Consider the following 17,986-nt stretch of genomic DNA (forward strand, 5'->3'; position numbering starts at 1 on the left):
TTAAAGGGTCACGGTTCTAACAAACACTTGACCCAAGAAGTGTTGTTAATTGATGAAAACAGTGATAAAATGACAAAACAGAAACCAAAACAAGGGTCAAAGGAGCAGAAGAGAAAAGATAGCAGAGCAAGAGTAGATAATAGTTAACAAAGAAAGAAGCAGGGGATTATAGAAATTGGTATTCAGTGGCAAAGAGGGAGTGTGACGGCTCATGAATCTATCAAAAAAAAGGAAAATCAAATATTCTATCCTTAATTTTCAAATCCCGGTTACTGTTCAGGGGACATTTTTTTTTGGGCAACTTTCTTTATCTTTCCATCGGTTGGGCTTTTGCCTCATTATGTTTGTGGCCCATTTTCGCACACAGCATCATCCGCTGTTGCGTTTGCTGTCACCGGCTTTGCTTTTTTCTTCCCCCTCCTAATCTCATAGCTTCGGTCAGGTTCAACTGCAGGCCTAAAGGTTGCGTCAATGGCTTAATTGTGACGTTTTTTTCTTGGCATCTTCTGTAGGATTCTCGAAGAAAGGGCTCCCTGAAGCCTTCAAGCTGTAATTTCGTTTATTTTGCTTTCCAGATGATTTCCAACAATTTCTTTTGAAGGCTCCCCTAACATGTAAGCAACAATTTTCTCCTATAAATTTACTCATCTCCCGAGTATGTTCGTATGTTTGTCGTTGTGCACTGAATTGGGATTTGAGATTTCAGTTTTCAGATGAACTGAAATTTTCTTTAATAGATTTCAAACCTGTTATTTCAAATTTGAATCAATTAACAGGCTTCTTCTTCTTCTTTCATAGAGTTTCTAATTTTGCTCAAATCAATCCCCTTCAAAGTTCAACTGCTCCGTTCTCCTGGCCGTCGTTCGTCGCCATCGCCGCTCCGCTTCCGTCCACCACCACTTCGTTCCTCTTCTCCTTGCAAGGTAAGCGTAACACTTTCGTCCACCACCACTTTGTTCTTCTTTTTCATTGGGTGTTGTGACTGTAGTTTTCTTAATTTTCTTTTCTTTTTTCTGGATATTTATCTTTGGTGTTCTGTTGTACATTGGATTGGTTTCTTTGCAATATCTGGTGATGTAGATTGTACAATATGGCAAAATGAAAAGAACACATTGATGCTGATTAAGGTATAGATTGATAAAATGGACAGCTTGGATAGGAAAAATGTGAAATCAAACTCCAAATTCTTCTAGATGTGTTTGACTTTTAGAAATTGTACAAACTTTACTCAAGATGTTTTAGACTTTTAGCATACCTCCGATTCTCAATTCAATCTATAAATATTGTGTATGATAACTAACACCAGAGGCTAATGGGTAGTTCTAATGGAAAATCAGAGCATTTCACTGAGCCACTACAAGTTTCTCATTATCAATTGCACCTTTGTGCAAAAATTTCTACTAATGTGTTTGACATGTAATTTATTAATATATCTGGTACTAATGTGGAAAAATTTTAGACATTAATAAAGTGTTACTTCTGTTTTCAATAGAGAAAATGAGGAGATCAGATAATTAAACCTTCATCAGTGTTAGTGTGTATTGATTAATTTGTTTTATCCAGTTTTGTCATAGATTCAGCCTCTGGTCTTCTTCTTTACATGCTGTGTGTAATTTTAATTTGACTGATATATTTTTTTTCAATGATGCAGGGTAAAAAGGTTTCAAAGTAAGGTAACTGCTTGGAGAAAAGAGCTTTGCTGGAAGTGTTAGGCAGGTATGTGCTTATAAATTGCCCCTTTCATTGTGTGGTTTCTCATTTCTCCTGGGGTTCTTCATCCAGTTCCCTCTCCCATGTAGGAGGTATCTTTGGAGTTAATATATTGATTATCAAGGAGGTTTCATGTAGGATTTATTCTCTATGGGTTGTGAAAGTCCAAAGCAAGCAGAGACCAGAATGTGGTAAAATGTGGAAAGGATGAGCTTAATGGATATTGATTAAAGGTGGAGCATTTAACTTAAACGATTCTTTATATATTTATCAGAGGAGTTTTTTATGAGCACTTGTGTAGATTTGCCGTAAACATGTTCTATGCATCTTATCAACCTGTTGAATTTTTTTATTTAGTAACTAAAGCTAACTAGCAGAGGTTTAAATCTATTCTATTGCATTTGAGTGGTTTTAACGTGTCCAACCATTGATGAGTCAAATGCGTGACTTTTTGTTGGATGTTGCTCTCAAATTGCTTTTTGAAATTGTTCAAGAATAAGTTGGCACCCATACCATTTCACAAACATAGGGACTAAAACTTCAAGTAGTATTTTAGTGAGTATAGATTTAGAAGATAACATTTTTTTTTATTATGTCAAAACGCAAGTGGCATGGTGATGAAATGTCGGCATGCTGGTAAAAGGAGTGAGAAACAATTGGAAGCTAACAATTTGGTCAAGCCTTAAAGTTGAGAGATAGGAAATAAGGTATGCTTTTTGTTATCCGTCGAGAAGGTATAAATGATATCTGAGTCTATATTTCCTTTTAGAATCATAGAAAACTTAAACAAGAAAGTGTATAAATGATATATTAATCTCTCTACTACTCCTTATTTATGTGTTTCTAAGTGTAATTAGTCCAGATGTGGTGCTTTAACATTATTTGACAGGTGTAGTGCTTAATTTGTCTAACTTAATGTCTTAGAAGTTTGAAACTATAAAGCAACTTCTTGAATGTATTCTTATTGTAATATGATATTTTGCATTTGCTCTGTCTTTGTAGCTCTGGCAATGAATAAATTGTAATTGACCATGTGAGTGCTTTCATTTGCATTGAAAGAGTCATCAATTACCTTCACCATATGGTAGAGAACAAATTTATAGTGGCTAAAAGATAGGCTTAATCATGGTGATGGTACGGTTCTGAAAAACTTCCATCTTCCTCCTTTGACTCACCGAATGTCTTATTCCTTAATTTTATGCTAAGATCTCTATTGTCAACTATAAAATGGTAGTGGTATAATGTGCAATTTAAAAAATTCTAGAAATGGTCTGATATGATAATTTTACTGAGAAAAGAAGGGTATAGAGAGTTGAAAGTGTACTACAGAAAAAAGAAAAAAAAAGTAGATGAGAGTGTTGCTATCCTTTTTTAGGTGTGTTGTGGAGAAAGGTACCCTGATCGCAACTTGGCCTTTTTATTGATGCACCCTTAGTTTTACTTTCAATAGAAATTGAAAAGAGAAACATGAAAAGTAGAAGATGTACGTTAAGATAAATTGTTGAATGTTTATGTAAGAATTTAACTACCTGAGTTGTTAAACATAGTTAGGAAGTTATTGATTTTACCATAATACTTTAATTACCACTTGAAATGTTGTGCTTTATTCATGCATTTTACCAGTTGGTCTTCTCATGTATATTTGGCCATTGATGAGGACTAAAGAGATACATGTTAGGGATTACGAAATCAAGCCTAAACGGAGTCTTCATATTTGAATCTTTCTTTATATGATGCCAAGCTAAAATTTGAGCAATGTAAATGAAATTAGCAAGTTCGGCCTGCAGTATGTTATTTTATAGCTGTACTGATTGCACATGCATATAGGTTTCTTTATTCATATATGTTTAGGAACTTGTGCTAAACTTATATGTTAATGGCATATCTGTTATATATGTTGCTGAAGATCTAACCACTGATCTTGTATTACACTATTACTCCCTACATTTAGAATTGAAATTTGTTTGAAGCGTTGTTAAACTTTGAAGTATCTCTATTCTTCTAATCAACTTCTATTCTAGAGTATTTATCTAAAAACTCAAATTTTCCACTATTGGCTTATCTAATGCAATTTTATTTTCTACATATACTTTGCTCTGAGCTCTACTTCTCATAAAATTTGAGATTGAGATTGTTAAATGTTTATTATTGATTAACTTCACTAAGTATATCCTTTTCTATTCACTTGCAAGAATCCTACATAATCCTCATTGGATATTTTACTGACCGGTTGGATTAGGTGTATTCCACTCTAAGCCTTTTTGCAAGGTTGTAGTGAAATTCAAGTACATATCAAATCAAATATTTTGATCTTATATTCATGTATTGACAACTTTGCCTGCTTTGTGTGTAGATTTTTTCACCTATTTACTTTAGCTTACCCTACTGAATTCTCCATATAAATTTTTTTTATTCAAAGCATTAGGAGTTATTTTAGCAATTATTACTCTCTTGATTTGTGGGAGAAGTAGTAGTATAATAATTACCTGATGGACGTGTGGTTTATTGTGAAGTTTGTTGAGCTAACCTTGACTTGCTTGACTACCATTTCAAAAAAAAAGACTTGCTTGACTATGACATGGTTTGTTACTTAATTTTACTTCTATTTGAATTTGGGTTTGGGGTTGGGATGGGACAACTCACATTTGGGTTTGGAGTTGGGTGGAACAACTCTTTTTGATGGAAAATGCATTGGAGTGTACAAAAATTATAGTTTTTCTCATGAATTGTATGGTATTCTTAGAAAATTATGATAATTCATTGATAGTGACACAAAAATTCGATATATGAATGATCATCATAAGGATTCAAGTGAAAGACATCATATAGAGAGAAAGATGTAAGATGTTTAATTTGGCCATTGGTAACGTTGGTTAAACATGGATTCTCTATATGACCCTTGGTGTTGTCTTTCATCATTTTATATGATAATTAAGGATTAAGATAGTGGCGCCAATCATGAGTCTATTTATGAGTGTGATCTTATGTGAATAGGGATGTATCTTATGAGAAATGTGATCTTATGTGAGAAAATGAGAATAAATCACGACCGTTAGATCTAATCATGTGATTTTTTTAAAATGTCACATGACTTCACCTTTTAATCTTGACCATCCATGATTAGATCCAACGGTCATGATTTATTCTTATGTTCTCATATAAGAACATTTTTCTCATAAGATACATCCTCTATTATTAAAATAATTAATCTACAAATATATGGTGGTATACATAACAATTAAATTTTGTGCAATATGTGAATTGCTTAATTTATTTTGATAAATTGTAGAATCATTTTTCTGTGCCTCACACCCCTTGGTGTTTTGGTATCTAATTGCATCTCTTGCATATTTTACTATCATTTTTTACATTATTCTTGTGTTCTTATAGCTCTTAATTTTAGCCATTCAACAATGTATCCCTAATCAATTGTTCATATAAAATTCAAGTAGTTATAAAACCAGAAGAAAAAAAATACGTATTAAGGGTCCGTGCATCGCACGGGTATTAATCCTAGTGAGAAAGAGGATCCCTGGAGCACAAACATGGGCCGTGTGATTAATCCAATGGCAACAAAGAGATAGGGTGCAAAGTTGCGAGAGTGGACCACGTTCTACCACAATCTTGATCTTATTGGCTCACCGCTAATTTGATGAACCATTCTATGATTGGTTAAATACGTGTTTTGTTTTTCGTTCCTGAACTTCAAGTGAGATTTAGTTTTCGTCTCTCACCAAAGTAAAAGTTGAGATAGGCCCCTAAACATAAGGGAAATAGTTGGAAATAGTCACTATCAATGTGATGGCGCTGACCGCCGTGACCACATGTCACGGGAAGCCTAAGTGGCATTGTCACATAAATTAATGAAATCATGTGGATTATGGCTTGAGCCCCATTACAACATGGTGAAACCTCGTCTTGTTGCTCGTTCCTGCCTTGTTTGATTTTGACTTCATTAGCAGATTCTATGCATTATGCTTATTTGTTTGGCAATCACTAAATGTCATAGGATAATCTGCTATGAACTCTTATCTTTGTTTCTCTGTGGTCCTCGTTTTCACTTATTGAAGCTCACTCACTCTCTTATTTTGCATGAACCATTGTGAGAACTCTTATGTTTGTTTCTTTGTGCTTGAGAACAAGCTACTTAAGTTTAATTTCTATCAATTCAATCATGATTTAAATTTTAACCACAGTTTAACAATTGAATCTTTAATCGGTGTCTTGATAAGTTCAATAACCGATTTAGTGTTTTGAACATTGAAAAAAATGTGATAACTTTTTTTTGTTAACAAAAACCTTGATCACTTTAAAAAAAAAAACCAAACTGAAACATCAATTGGCCCAAAACATGTTTGGGTGAGTATGGCGCGTCATTCGCGAAAGCGCGTACAGTACACTCGCTCTTGTCACTTAACGGGACCGTCACCACGCGTGACGGCAGATACCAGATCTGCTCACGGAAGAAACGCTCCGTCAACCACATCTCCCTCATCTCTCTATCTCTTTCCCTAACGTCTCCGACGCCGTTTATGGCCTCTTGCGGCGACGACGACGACGACGATTTCTCACTCCTCCGTGACGACAACCACGACCACCACCTCCACCAACCCTACGCGCCTCATCACCACAACCACCACTTCACCTCCCAACCGAAACCCGTCAACGTCGACGACGACGCCGCCGCCGAGGATTACGGAAACCCGTTCGACGACGACGCCGTGAGCGAGAAACGTAAGGACCATGACGAGATCGGCGAAGGGACTTCACCGTACGCGTTCAACAAGAGGCCGAGGTCGACGTCCACGTGCGGATCCGGCGGCGGCGGTGCAGAGTATCGGAAGGATCGTGAGGAGTGGAGCGATACGGCGATTATGTGCTTGCTTGAGGCGTACACGGAGAAGTTCACGCAGCTGAATCGGGGGAACCTGAGAGGGAGGGATTGGGAGGAGGTTGCGGCGGTGGTGAGTGAACGGTGTGAGAATCAATCGAAGAGCGTGGAGCAGTGTAAGAACAAGGTGGATAATCTGAAGAAGCGGTATAAGCTGGAGAGGCATAGGATGAACAATGGTTGCATCTCCAGTAGTCACTGGCCTTGGTTCAAGCAGATGGAACACATCGTTGGAAATTCTCTTCCGACCAAATTCTCCGACGAGGACAAAGCACTTGTTCCAGCTTCCAATTCACCCAGACAATCAAAGAGGTTTTCCACACTCTTATCTTCTCCTTGCTTTGTTTTGTTCATTTTTAATCTGTTTTACTTAGTGCTTAATTAACTCATATGCTTATGGATTCGAATAATAATTTTAATAATAATAATAATTGAAACTTTATGACATTACTTTGTGGTACAGATTTGCTGACTTTAGGATAGGATTCTGGAAAATTTGACTACTTTATGACATATATATATGGGTTTAACTGTGCTTTGTTATGCATAGAATTTGTTCACTTGGTTTCTGATTTGAGCAGCTTTTTCACCATTTTACTTAGTGCCTGTTCGTATAGACGTTTGAACCTGCCATGCCCTCGTTTCTCCAACAGCTATACATTGTCAATTCTGAAAAAAAGGGCGTCTAAGGCCATGTGAATGCTCATACAAACTGGCTCTTAATTTCTTACATGCTAACAATTTGGAACCTGAAACATATAAAACTTCGTAGAATTGCTTTATACTACAGGTGTGCAGCGTGTAGCGTGTTACAATTTATGGAATCTTAGTATTACCTGATATAGGCTCTTTGTCATGTTATTTGTTATACAGAAGAATAGGATGTTGGAATCTTAGTACTACGATGGGTTTGACTGATTCTGAAAATTTGCAATTTTCTTCAGTGCTGTTGTTACAAATAACATCATGCAATCTCTGCTAGCATACTTCTAGTTCACAAATTACTTCTGAGCTTAATCAGTGAATTGTTTAATGCCATAGGTATTACCAGGGTGGAGTGGAATGTGGACTGTGTTGCACTTGGACTATTTCATGATGAATGCCATTCAATATGATTTTTTTTTTTCTTTTTTCTAGTCCATATTCTAGTGATATTATGAATATTGAACCTTCCACTGCCTTATTTGTAGATATGGAGTAGCAACGCCTAGCAGTGGAGGTCAAGTAAACAGCATGAAGTCCAAAGCATTGTCAAACCTTAGATGGCGGCGGGTAGTGCTCAAAATTAGTGGAGCAGCTCTTACTGGATCTGATACCTGCAATCTTGACCCTAAGGTTTGTGGTTTGGATGTACCTCGGCTCAAATGGAAAAACAGTTGTGCTATGGTTATTCATATGGAGAAAATTTGACTATTTTGTTTGATTCGTGACCCTAGCCTTTTCCAAGTAGGGGTCTAAATGTTTTCTGCATATGACGAAACTTATTCCACTTGTTTGTTGAAATTAATTGTCAGGTGGCCATGTTAGTTTCAAGTGAAGTTGCAATAGCTTCCCGCCTTGGCGTCGAGGTATCAATTCTCTTCATTGTCTTCTGGTTCTGGCATTCTGCCACCCTTTCAGTTTAGCTGAAGCTTATGTCTTTCTGTTTGATATTTCAGGTGGTGATTGTTGTTGGAGGTCGTAATTTCTTCTGTGGAGATGCTTGGGTGACTGCGACAGGCTTAGAAAGATGTACTGCATACCAAGTTGGGTAAGGTTAATCACTAAAAATTCAATGCAAATTCTAATAATGCCACTGAAAATTTACTAGTAGTCTTTCACACAAAGAAAATAAATGGAAAAATGGATTTTGATCTCAGCATCCGTGCCCTTGTTAGTTATTACTAATGGACGAGCCAAAAAATAAAAGAGAACTTCTAATCGAAAATGTGATGTGGGCGAGAGAGAGCTCCTTGGTGGTGCTACTGCTAGAGAAGGCCACCGCGGTTAGAATCACCTAGGAGGGATTTCATTTGTCCTGTGTCTTGTCTATGTTTATTATCTCTTCTGACTGGATGTGCCTCTGCTTATGATTTGCATAAACCCATTCTTCTCCTTCCTATAGTTGCTATTCTGAGTTTCTTTCATTTAGTTGCATATTCAAATTTGGGCACTTTCGATTTTAACGAATATATTTGTATTGAACTACGTATAAAAGTTATTTCCTTTGTAATAGTTTAAGTGCTTCCAACTTATGTTATTTGACTTTGTAGGCTTCCCATTGTGCTCAGGCAAGTATCATCCTGATGCCTTGCACATGGGTTAATATTGGGGCCGCCTCTCTGGCGTTTTAGTCCATATGTTACGTACTTGTATTGCCATAAAATCTTCTTAATCTTCCTGGTTAATATATTTTCTGAAGTGATTTGCTTTTGTTTCTACTTTACTTTAAAACATTGACCTGAACGAATAGTGGCTTCTTAAGCGCAGCATGATGGCAACTGTGATGAATTCAATATTGCTCCAATCAACTCTAGAGAAGATGGGTGTTCAGACTCGTGTACAAACTTCATTAGCCATGCAGGAGTTTGCTGAACCATACAATAGGCAGCGGGCCATCAGACATCTTGAGAAAGGAAGAGTTGTTATATTTGGCGGTGTTGGTATAGGTGCTGGCAACCCCCTATTCTCAACTGACATTGCTGCAGCTCTTCGTGCTTCAGAGCGTATGCTCCCGTCCATCTTTTTTCATACTTTTTCTTTTTAGTAAGCATTAGCATATATCTAATTATCTTTCTCCTTCTACTTTGCAGTTAATGCTCAGGCTGTCCTCAAAGGTACCAACGTAGATGGCGTATATGACTGCAACTCACGAGACAACAATTTCACTTTCGAGCATATATCCTTCAGGGAATTGGCATCGAGAGGAGTCACCTCTATGGATATGTCAGCACTGACATTCTGTGAGGAAAATGCTATTCCAGGTTAGTATGTTGCATTTGGTCCTTTTATGGGTGTGTTTCTGACTTTGGTGCTTCAACTATTCCTTTGCTTAGGAAATACATATGCATTGCCATTTCTATTTGCGCCTTGCACTTACAGTGGGTCTCAAATAGGTCCTGTAGCACACTTGAATCCCTAGACACTGCCTCCTTGGTGCCATTTTGCTTTTATATTGAAGTTTATGAGTATCCCAACATTGTTTTCATTTTATAAGTTGTCTCAAATAGGCACTTTGAAGTTTGAATGTACTTTTGGCTAACTTGACCGTAAAACAAACACGCACGAGATTATTGAAGCCACCGAGGAAGCAGACAATTTATTACGTAGTTATTTGATGGATTTTGCTGCCATTTAAATGTGCAGTTGTGGTTTTTAATCTATTGGCACCTGGGAACATCTCAAAAGCTTTGTGTGGAGAACAAGTTGGCACACTAATTGACCAAGCTGGAGCAATAAGCTAACATTTGCTTCAACCGATTTAATTATTATTAGGCGTCACTAAATTAAGTGGGATTCTGACCACCATGGAGATACTTGGATAAGGAAATATCAAAGCTGCAGAGATTCAGAGTGTGTGTAGTGGAAATTGTATTTTGGAGCCGAAGTCACAAATTCCCTGTCACCATGTTTTTTAGGTGGTAGTTGTTGTACCTTTAATATATATCTGTAAAAAGAAAAAAAAATGCTTGTGTATATTGTTCCCAGATTAATTGTAGCATTAGCATAGTAATGTTAATGTATTAGTAGTACCTTCCTTTGTTGGGAATATAGAGAAGGTGTCATTCAACACATTCAACTTTGTCTGTTATCAAGTGCACTTATAATCACTTTGTTTAGGTTAATGTGTGAAAATCCTTTTATAATTGATTTTAAAACTCTTATGAGTAGTTTCTGAGTGTCATTATTCGTTTAGAGCAAGGTGTTTCCCGCGGAAGTAGAGAAAAAAAGAGTAAAAAAAAAATATAGCAGAGAAAAAAAAAAGAAAACCTAATATTCCATCTGGTGAATCTTGGGAAAAGTTCACTATCGACTAGGGGGAGGGCAAAGTGAATTCCAAAGGGGGCTGAATATATTATAGGTTTGAGTGTAATGACACCGACGGATGAAAAAGAAAAAGAAAAAAAGGGAGAAAGATATGCAGGGAAGAGAAGTAAAAAGAAAAGTGAAATAAAAAAGATAAAGTAAAAAATTAATAAATAATATACAGAGAAAAGAAGAGATAGGTTAAAAAAAAAAAAGTGGAAAAAGAATTGAGAAAACAGAGGTGTGGAATAATTGAGGCATGTCTTCAGCTTTATTTAGTCATTTCAATTGAAATGATTTTGAGAAGTAGCTTTCTTTCCTCTTCTTTTTTTTTTTTTTTTTTTTTTTTTTTCATTTTTTGACAATGAAGCTGTCTTTCCTTAAAACAATATCTTAATGTGGAACGTGAAAACTTTTTGAATTTTGCCTGAGATTTATAGTTCTTGTGTTGAATAATTTAAAGGTATTCACTAATTGTAATGGCATGCAGTTAACTGAAATCATATGTCGCATGCTAGCTTTTGAAAGCGCTTTTAAGCAAATCCCATGATTTCAAAGTTGCTTGTGAGAGAGATTTGGTGCTTGTGAACTAGCTTTCCCCCTTAACCAATGGTAGAAATTTAACAAAGCAATTTTCAATTAACAAGTGTCAAATAAACACCAGACAGTGAGTCAGTGACACAACTCATGATTGCCCATTGAAATATATCAGTAATGTCCACTGCTGCAAACTTCAAATGTACATTATACAATTTCAACTACACAAGAAGACTTATTCTAAGCTCAATCTCAAGATCATAAGATTTCTGCTACGTTAAACAATGGAGTTCCACAAAGCTCACAATTAAATTTTACAAGAACACTTAACAGAATTAAGAGCCAGAAACATCAATAAATAATTTGCAGCAAGACAATGCAACTAGAAGAGGAGCATGCAAACACAGTTTACTGCTAAATATATGCTAGTACTGCTAAGCAAGACCATCTTCAGTGGTTGGAACTGAAGGCGAAAGCGAATTTCGCGATTCATCATAGTCCTCCCCCAGAGGAGATTGCTCCACCCTGATATCCTCAACCATCTTCACAACCTCCGCCATGGTTGGCCTCTTCTCCGGAAGCGGCACTACACAAGCCAACCCAACTTGCAGCATTGACACAAGCTCTTCCTCAATGTTCTTGTACCGCAAAAGTTCTTGATCAAACACCTCCGCAGTCCACTCTTCCTTCACAACAGAGCGAACCCAATTTGGAAGATCCACACTAGCTTCTTGTTTCTCAGGGGAAGGATACTGTGATGATGAATTAGGAGCTCTCCCTGTTAGAATTTCCAACAACAACACCCCAAAACTATACACATCAGCTTGCTGTGAAAGCCTCTTCTGCTCAGCCTGTTCCGGTGCCCTATAACCACCCAATCTCGCAATCGCATGAACCGGGTTCAGCAGCAATGACAACCCGAAATCAGAGATGCAAGCCACACCATTCTTGTCCAGAAGCACATTGGAAGATTTCACATTCCCATGAGGCACTTTCGCCGTGCTGTACTCCGCATGAATCCGAGCCAACCCTCTCGCCGCTCCTAACGCCAAGCTCACTCTAGTAGTCCAATCCAACGGAATTCTCCCCGGACCACGATTCCCTATCAACATCCAACCAAATCAGTAACGTATCCATAAACTTTATGTTATGAGCGCAACAAACTAGTGAATAGGCAAAGACTAATTATCAGTTGAAAGTGACAGATCCAGAAACTTTATGTTATGAGAGCAACGTCCGTACACAAACACAAAATTGCACAAGGGTCTAAAATTAGAGACGAAAAGTGCAATTAAGTCTAAAATGAATATAGAGAAAAACTAACCATGAAGAAGAGCATGTAGGCTTCCATTGGAGAGGTAATCATAGACAAGAAGCTTTTCTTCTTTAGCATAGTAATAAGCTCTAAGCTTAACAATGTTTGGATGCTTAAGCTTCCCAATCACATCCATATACTGTTCAAATTCATGTCTAGCACATGGATTTGCATCCTTGAGCCTCTTCACAGCAACGGTGGATCCATCATCAAGCACCGCCCTATAAACCGTTCCCAAACTACCCTTCCCGAGCATCTCCGCCGAAGCACGGAGAAGATCCTCCAATTCAAACTCACCCCTCCGGTCGAAAAACACCAGCTTGCTCCTCTCCGTGCCGCTGGTTCCGTCGCTGTCGCCGCTCGCGTACACCTTCTTCTCGCTGCCGTAACTGCTCCCACTCTTCCGTTTCTCACTGGGACCCACCAGGGAGTTAGGGTGGGACCCGTTTCCTCGGGCACAGCAATGAGCTACAACGAAGGAAGTTACAACTAGCAGCGCGACGAGATTCGCCACCACTATGGCGACGATGGCGCCGGGGCTTAAACCCTTGCGCGGTGGTTTGGTTCCCGGTCTGGCGATTATGCTGGTTTCCGGGAACCGGCTCGGGTTTGAAGGAACGGTTTGAACAGGAGGATGAGAAGGGAGGTTGTCGGCGGTGGAGCAAGCAGGGAGTGTTCCGGCGCTGGCACTGCAGAGAGCTTCGTTGCCGGAGAATGTTTCTTCGCCGAATTTGCTGAGCATGGAGGAGGGTACGTGGCCGGAGAATTCGTTGTTGGTCAAGTTGAGTTCTGTGAGGTTCGGCATGGCGGCGGAGAGGTCGGGGACGCGGCCGGTGAGGGCGTTGTTCTGGAGGCGGAGGGTGAGGAGGCTGGAGAGATGAGAAACTTCTCCGGGGAGGTCGCCGGCGAGGTTGTTGTCAGAGAGATCGACGCGGAGGAGGAACTTCGGGGAGGAAATCTCCGGCGGGATGTGGCCGGAGAAGTCGTTTCCGGCGAGGTAGAGGAGCTTGAGGTTGGTGCAGTTGGAGAGGAGCGACGGGGAAACCGTGCCGTTGAGGCGGTTTTCATGGAGGTCGAGGAGGCGGAGGTGGGAGAGAGGGGAGAGAGCGTCGATGGGTCCTCGGAGGTTGAGGGAAGGGAGGGAGAGGGAAGTGACTCGGCCGTTTTGGGAGCAAGCGACGCCGCGCCAGGCGGCGACGCAGGCATCGCCTCCTGTCCAGTTGGAGAGGAGGCGGCCGTGTGAGTCAGTTTGGCGGCGGAAGAGGGTGAGTGCATGTGTGTCATTATGGTGGAGACTCAGTGTCGACAGACATGGTAACACCAAGTGGAAGAAGAAGAACAACAAGAAGAACAAGACATGGTTCATGTTGTTGTTTGTACTCTCTGGCGGGAATGAAGTGGAAACAAAACAATGGTTGTGTTTTTCAAAAATTTAATAAATGAGTGAGAGTGAATAAGAGTTATATTATGATGAAGAATTTTGAGGCAAAAATTGTAAAGTGATTATCATGGGAATGATGAGGGTGAGTGTGGAGGTATTATTATATGTTCTTTGTGATAAGGACAGAGGGAATCTTTTGATGATTAAAGGGAGGGAATGGTTGTTGTGTGAATGATTGCTGTTGTCCACTACTCCTTTATTGAAGATACAGTCACTGAGGCTGAACAACAAGGTTTTTGCTTTTTCTTTTGGTTGGTATGTTGTGTGATATATAGGGTAAAAGAAAAGGGAAAAATGCCATGCTTCTTGATTCTGGTGATCTCATGTATAATGTATTGTGCCAGTCTGCCAGAGCTTTATAGTACTACTTCTATAGAATGGATCCAGCCTTAGTTTGATCCAATGTTAGGACGAATTTAGTAAGAGCAAGATACTTGTGGAACAAACAAAGATATATACTAAGTATGATTATTTTATTAAGGTACTAGTGTTATATACCTTTGGTTATACAAAAATGATCATATATGCTTTTTAGTGAATTATTTTGGAATAATTAATGAGATGAGAGATTTGAGAGGCAAGCTCAATATTTGAATCTGGTTTTCAGTAGAAGTTTGCTGCAAAGGAGGGCTAGTGCTCTGTTCTATCCGACAGGATTACGCGGCTTCACTGCTACCCATGTTTAGAGATCACAAACCATATTTCCAGTTTGACTTTTAAATCAAACATATCAATGAGGCAACAGCATGCGCGAGAACAAACCTAAAATATTACTACTAACGAATTGTAACTACTCCTATAATGTAATGGCGGTTCATTGTGTAATTTATCACAGTAAGATTAAAGTTTGTGTACCCAAACATACAAATTTGTTATGTTATATGACTTTGAATCCATGTGTGGAAATTATTCTTCAATTGAAAGCAATAATCAATTTTGAGTAGAAGCTTATGTGAGTAACATTTTAGTATCAAAATTAATTTTGAAAAAAAAATGATTCAAATATGTTATGAATTTGACCAACACTCACTGAGTGTGAGATTGAAAACTCATTAATTTTACACGTTTGGAAGATAGTAGCTATGATAGAAGCTACTCAGAATAGTTTCTAGTAACAAGGCAAAAACTATATTCCTATAGTTTCTTTTGTAGAAGGTAGTCATTAATTGATTCTTTTGCTATGCAACATGTAGTTTGACTATTATCAATTAAATGATATATAGTAATAAGGCAACTAATGAAATGAAAAGCAGAGGAATTATTTTGATATTACACTAATAGTTAATGGAAACCTGCTCATCTTTTCACAAGGTAATTGACCATAATATACCACATCTTGTTGGGAATCAGTCTCAATATATGCAAAAAAGTAGGAGTAAGTGTTTCACACTTGTGGGATCTGTTCAGACAAATTATTTACAGTCATTTCACATATTACTGTCTGCTGCATCTATTGTGTACATAATTGTTTTTAATTCTTTCATAGTGTTCTATTCTCTTTGATATGAATTGTGTACAAATAGGTCCTTAGTTCTTGTCATGAATGCATGCAATGATGCTTTTGATCGATAAGGTTATATGAGCATACGAATTCTTGGTGCTGCCGCCTCTAATTAAGGTAAAACTTTTGCTTTATTTTGCAAGTATAAAGGAGGTTGACTATTGACAAACCACCTAATATAATCTACCTAATATAATCTGTTCTAGAATAAAACCTTAAGACCTAGATGAATGAGCAAAGAAACTTACAAGTATTATTCAAGTGAGAAGGTGAACATACAATTGGTAACGAAGACCCCCTTTATATAGTAGGTGAGCCCCTAACCCTAGATCAAGTACATAATATCTTATCGGTTGACTAATCCGCGAGATCGGGTTAGTTGGGTGGGAATCACGAGATCCGTTCGGTTGACTAATTGGACACGTGCCGCTGAATCAGGAAGGAATTGCGGAACCTTCCCTGGAGGACAATGGAGTTTCTTCATCAAGCTACAAGGCCAACCTCAAGGGACTCCTCCGCCTGACCCAAAACATGATGATCCAACCGCGGTATGTCCGGCTAACATGTGAGCCGCTCTGTGAAGTCGCTCTTTCGTACATACGAACTCTTTGGTCCACCACCTAGCAGGCCCAACTCTTGACGCTTGCCCATTCGGCCCACATATTATGATAGCCCACAATCCATGTATACTCCTTTTTTATTCATGTAAAAAGATTAGTAGACATTCGTGGCGAGTCGACATTCTTTGAACATTTAGTTTTGTGCGTGGTTCACATTTTTTAAACGCTTGCAGGTTATGGTGGTTGAAAACCATAACCAACCCGAATGCCAGAGATGTGTCTAACTTTAGCGGATGTCTATGTATTGTGACTGTTTATTTATTTAATTTTTAATATTCCCTCATAAAATCGTTGCCCCTTCTTAGTGGAAAAATTTCATCTTTATAAATCTATAATTAAGCTAGGATTATAACAGGATATTTGTGTTGACAATCTAAGGGTTTGTTTGATTACAGTTACAATTTTAGTTTTATGTATTTAAAAACAATTTTTTATAAGAAAAAAAACTGTTTGAATGAGATGTTTTTCAATTAAAAAAAAAACTATAGTTTGAAAACTAAAAACATGCAACTATGATATTTTTAAAAATCTGAAAAATAAGAACTGTATTCAAAAACAGTTTTTGAAAATAGATTGCGACAAACAAGTTCTTAAATTTTTCAATTTTTAAAAACAGAAAACAATTTTCAAAAATTGTAATCAAATAAGCCCTTAGTGTGAGTTTAAAATCCTATTTTAGGCTAGGAATGAGCTAAATAAATATAATGAGAAAAGACTTTTAAAGCAAATATCTCGAGCAAGGTTGTCAATCTCGAGAGATTAGCTAATCTTGTGGAGATGAGGTAATCATTAAACGTAATGCAAAAATAATATTTAAAAACCCATAATAATAATGAAGACACATTAATAGCATTGAAACTTAACCAAATCATGTAACAATAACTAAAATCTCCAAATCTAAGGTTCATGAGTCATGAGTGCTGGGCTGGAGAAATATGGTTGTTGTTCAATAATGAAAGAAGGTTAGGCTGCTTCGAAATATAGAGGTTAAGGGAGAAGTAGGCTATTGTTCGACAATGAGAGAATGAACAGAGAAATTAAGTTCAAAATCCTAATAGAGCGTGTAAAATTGTCTGAAATGCTACTTTTAATTACTAAACACTACTGGAAATTAAAGACCAATATATGTAATCTTGTGATACTACACAAGACCGCTTGAGATCACTAAAAAAACATTATTACCTCCTGTTGATCGGATTATTACAAGATGATAAATAATCTCTAAAAAGTTATGGGATATCTCTAGAGATTGAGAGTCATGGTGTTAAGATTTTACATGAATTAACATTGCCTTGTTCACTCTTTATTTTCTATAGTTAGTTACGAGTTATGATATATACACACATCTCCATTCATTTTCCACCTTCATTTATATCTATTTCTCTTTTCTCTATCAATCAAATCACCTATCACATGTTTACTTTCTCTCTCCTTTCTTCCTATCTCTTTCTTCCTCCACCTCTTCACACCTCATTTTTGAGGTATATGAGGTGTGAAGATATAATTATTCAATTCGTTAGCTACTATATTGTCATATGACCCTCTTTTCAACTCCCCTTATCTTTAATTCATTTTAGGTTAGAAAGTTGAAAATTAGAATAGCTCTTGTTGTACCATCTTTGTCTGCATGCTGAACTTTTTTGTTTTGTAATTTTTTTTTTGAAAGTTTGTTTTGTAATTTCTGGTGGAGAAAAAGAAGGAGTTTGAAATTGAATGGTCCACAATTATAACAATTCTTTTTGTTGAGCTGTGGACCACTGTGGTACTAATTATTGACTGTGTGAATGAAATTGAATTGTGCAAATTTCACAGGTCATATTATAATTTAACCAGAATGAAAATGATTTATTTTAGGTTTAAATATGCTAGAGATCACTGGAATTGTACGCCATACGAAAATAAGTCACTGAAAAAAAAAATTCTGATTCCCGGTCCCTTGAAATGTTTTTTTTAATCAGAATAGGTC

General features: G+C 37.6%; 2 protein-coding genes and 1 long non-coding RNA gene across 3 annotated transcripts; 2 read left to right on the forward strand and 1 right to left on the reverse strand.

The window, feature by feature from the left end:
* The first annotated feature begins 851 nt into the window (after positions 1 to 851).
* Positions 852 to 2,204, forward strand: LOC130716626 (uncharacterized). The gene is made up of 3 exons (XR_009012100.1): positions 852 to 923; positions 1,652 to 1,716; positions 1,800 to 2,204. It is a non-coding gene; the product is annotated as an uncharacterized LOC130716626 (long non-coding RNA).
* A 3,896-nt stretch (positions 2,205 to 6,100) lies between these two features.
* On the forward strand, positions 6,101 to 10,419 carry LOC130721299 (uridylate kinase PUMPKIN, chloroplastic). Its single transcript, XM_057572066.1, has 7 exons — positions 6,101 to 6,913; positions 7,792 to 7,936; positions 8,116 to 8,169; positions 8,260 to 8,351; positions 9,071 to 9,306; positions 9,394 to 9,564; positions 9,947 to 10,419. Exons 1-7 carry the CDS (start codon positions 6,243 to 6,245, stop codon positions 10,042 to 10,044), a joined length of 1,467 nt encoding a protein of 488 aa, XP_057428049.1. The 5' UTR covers positions 6,101 to 6,242; the 3' UTR covers positions 10,045 to 10,419.
* An 863-nt stretch (positions 10,420 to 11,282) lies between these two features.
* LOC130721298 (leucine-rich repeat receptor-like protein kinase PXC1) lies at positions 11,283 to 13,977 on the reverse strand. Its single transcript, XM_057572065.1, has 2 exons — positions 12,468 to 13,977; positions 11,283 to 12,245 (listed from the first exon to the last, which is right to left on the reverse strand). The coding sequence occupies exons 1-2, from the start codon at positions 13,822 to 13,824 to the stop codon at positions 11,578 to 11,580; spliced, it is 2,025 nt and encodes a 674-aa protein (XP_057428048.1). The 5' UTR covers positions 13,825 to 13,977; the 3' UTR covers positions 11,283 to 11,577.
* Between the last annotated feature and the right edge of the window lie 4,009 nt (positions 13,978 to 17,986).

This window comes from Lotus japonicus, chromosome 5 (assembly GCF_012489685.1).
Source record: "Lotus japonicus ecotype B-129 chromosome 5, LjGifu_v1.2".
NCBI lineage: Eukaryota > Viridiplantae > Streptophyta > Magnoliopsida > Fabales > Fabaceae > Lotus > Lotus japonicus.

Excerpts from the sequence above, each read along its gene's own strand:
- LOC130721299 (XM_057572066.1), top strand. The coding sequence starts at position 6,243 with ATGGCCTCTTGCGGCGACGACGACGACGACGATTTCTCACTCCTCCGT. Across the intron at positions 6,914-7,791 it reads TCACCCAGACAATCAAAGAG|ATATGGAGTAGCAACGCCTA; the intron begins GTTTTCCACACT and ends CCTTATTTGTAG. Across the intron at positions 9,565-9,946 it reads TGAGGAAAATGCTATTCCAG|TTGTGGTTTTTAATCTATTG; the intron begins GTTAGTATGTTG and ends TTAAATGTGCAG.
- LOC130721298 (XM_057572065.1), bottom strand. The coding sequence starts at position 13,824 with ATGAACCATGTCTTGTTCTTCTTGTTGTTCTTCTTCTTCCACTTGGTG. Across the intron at positions 12,246-12,467 it reads CCTACATGCTCTTCTTCATG|GGAATCGTGGTCCGGGGAGA; the intron begins GTTAGTTTTTCT and ends GGATGTTGATAG.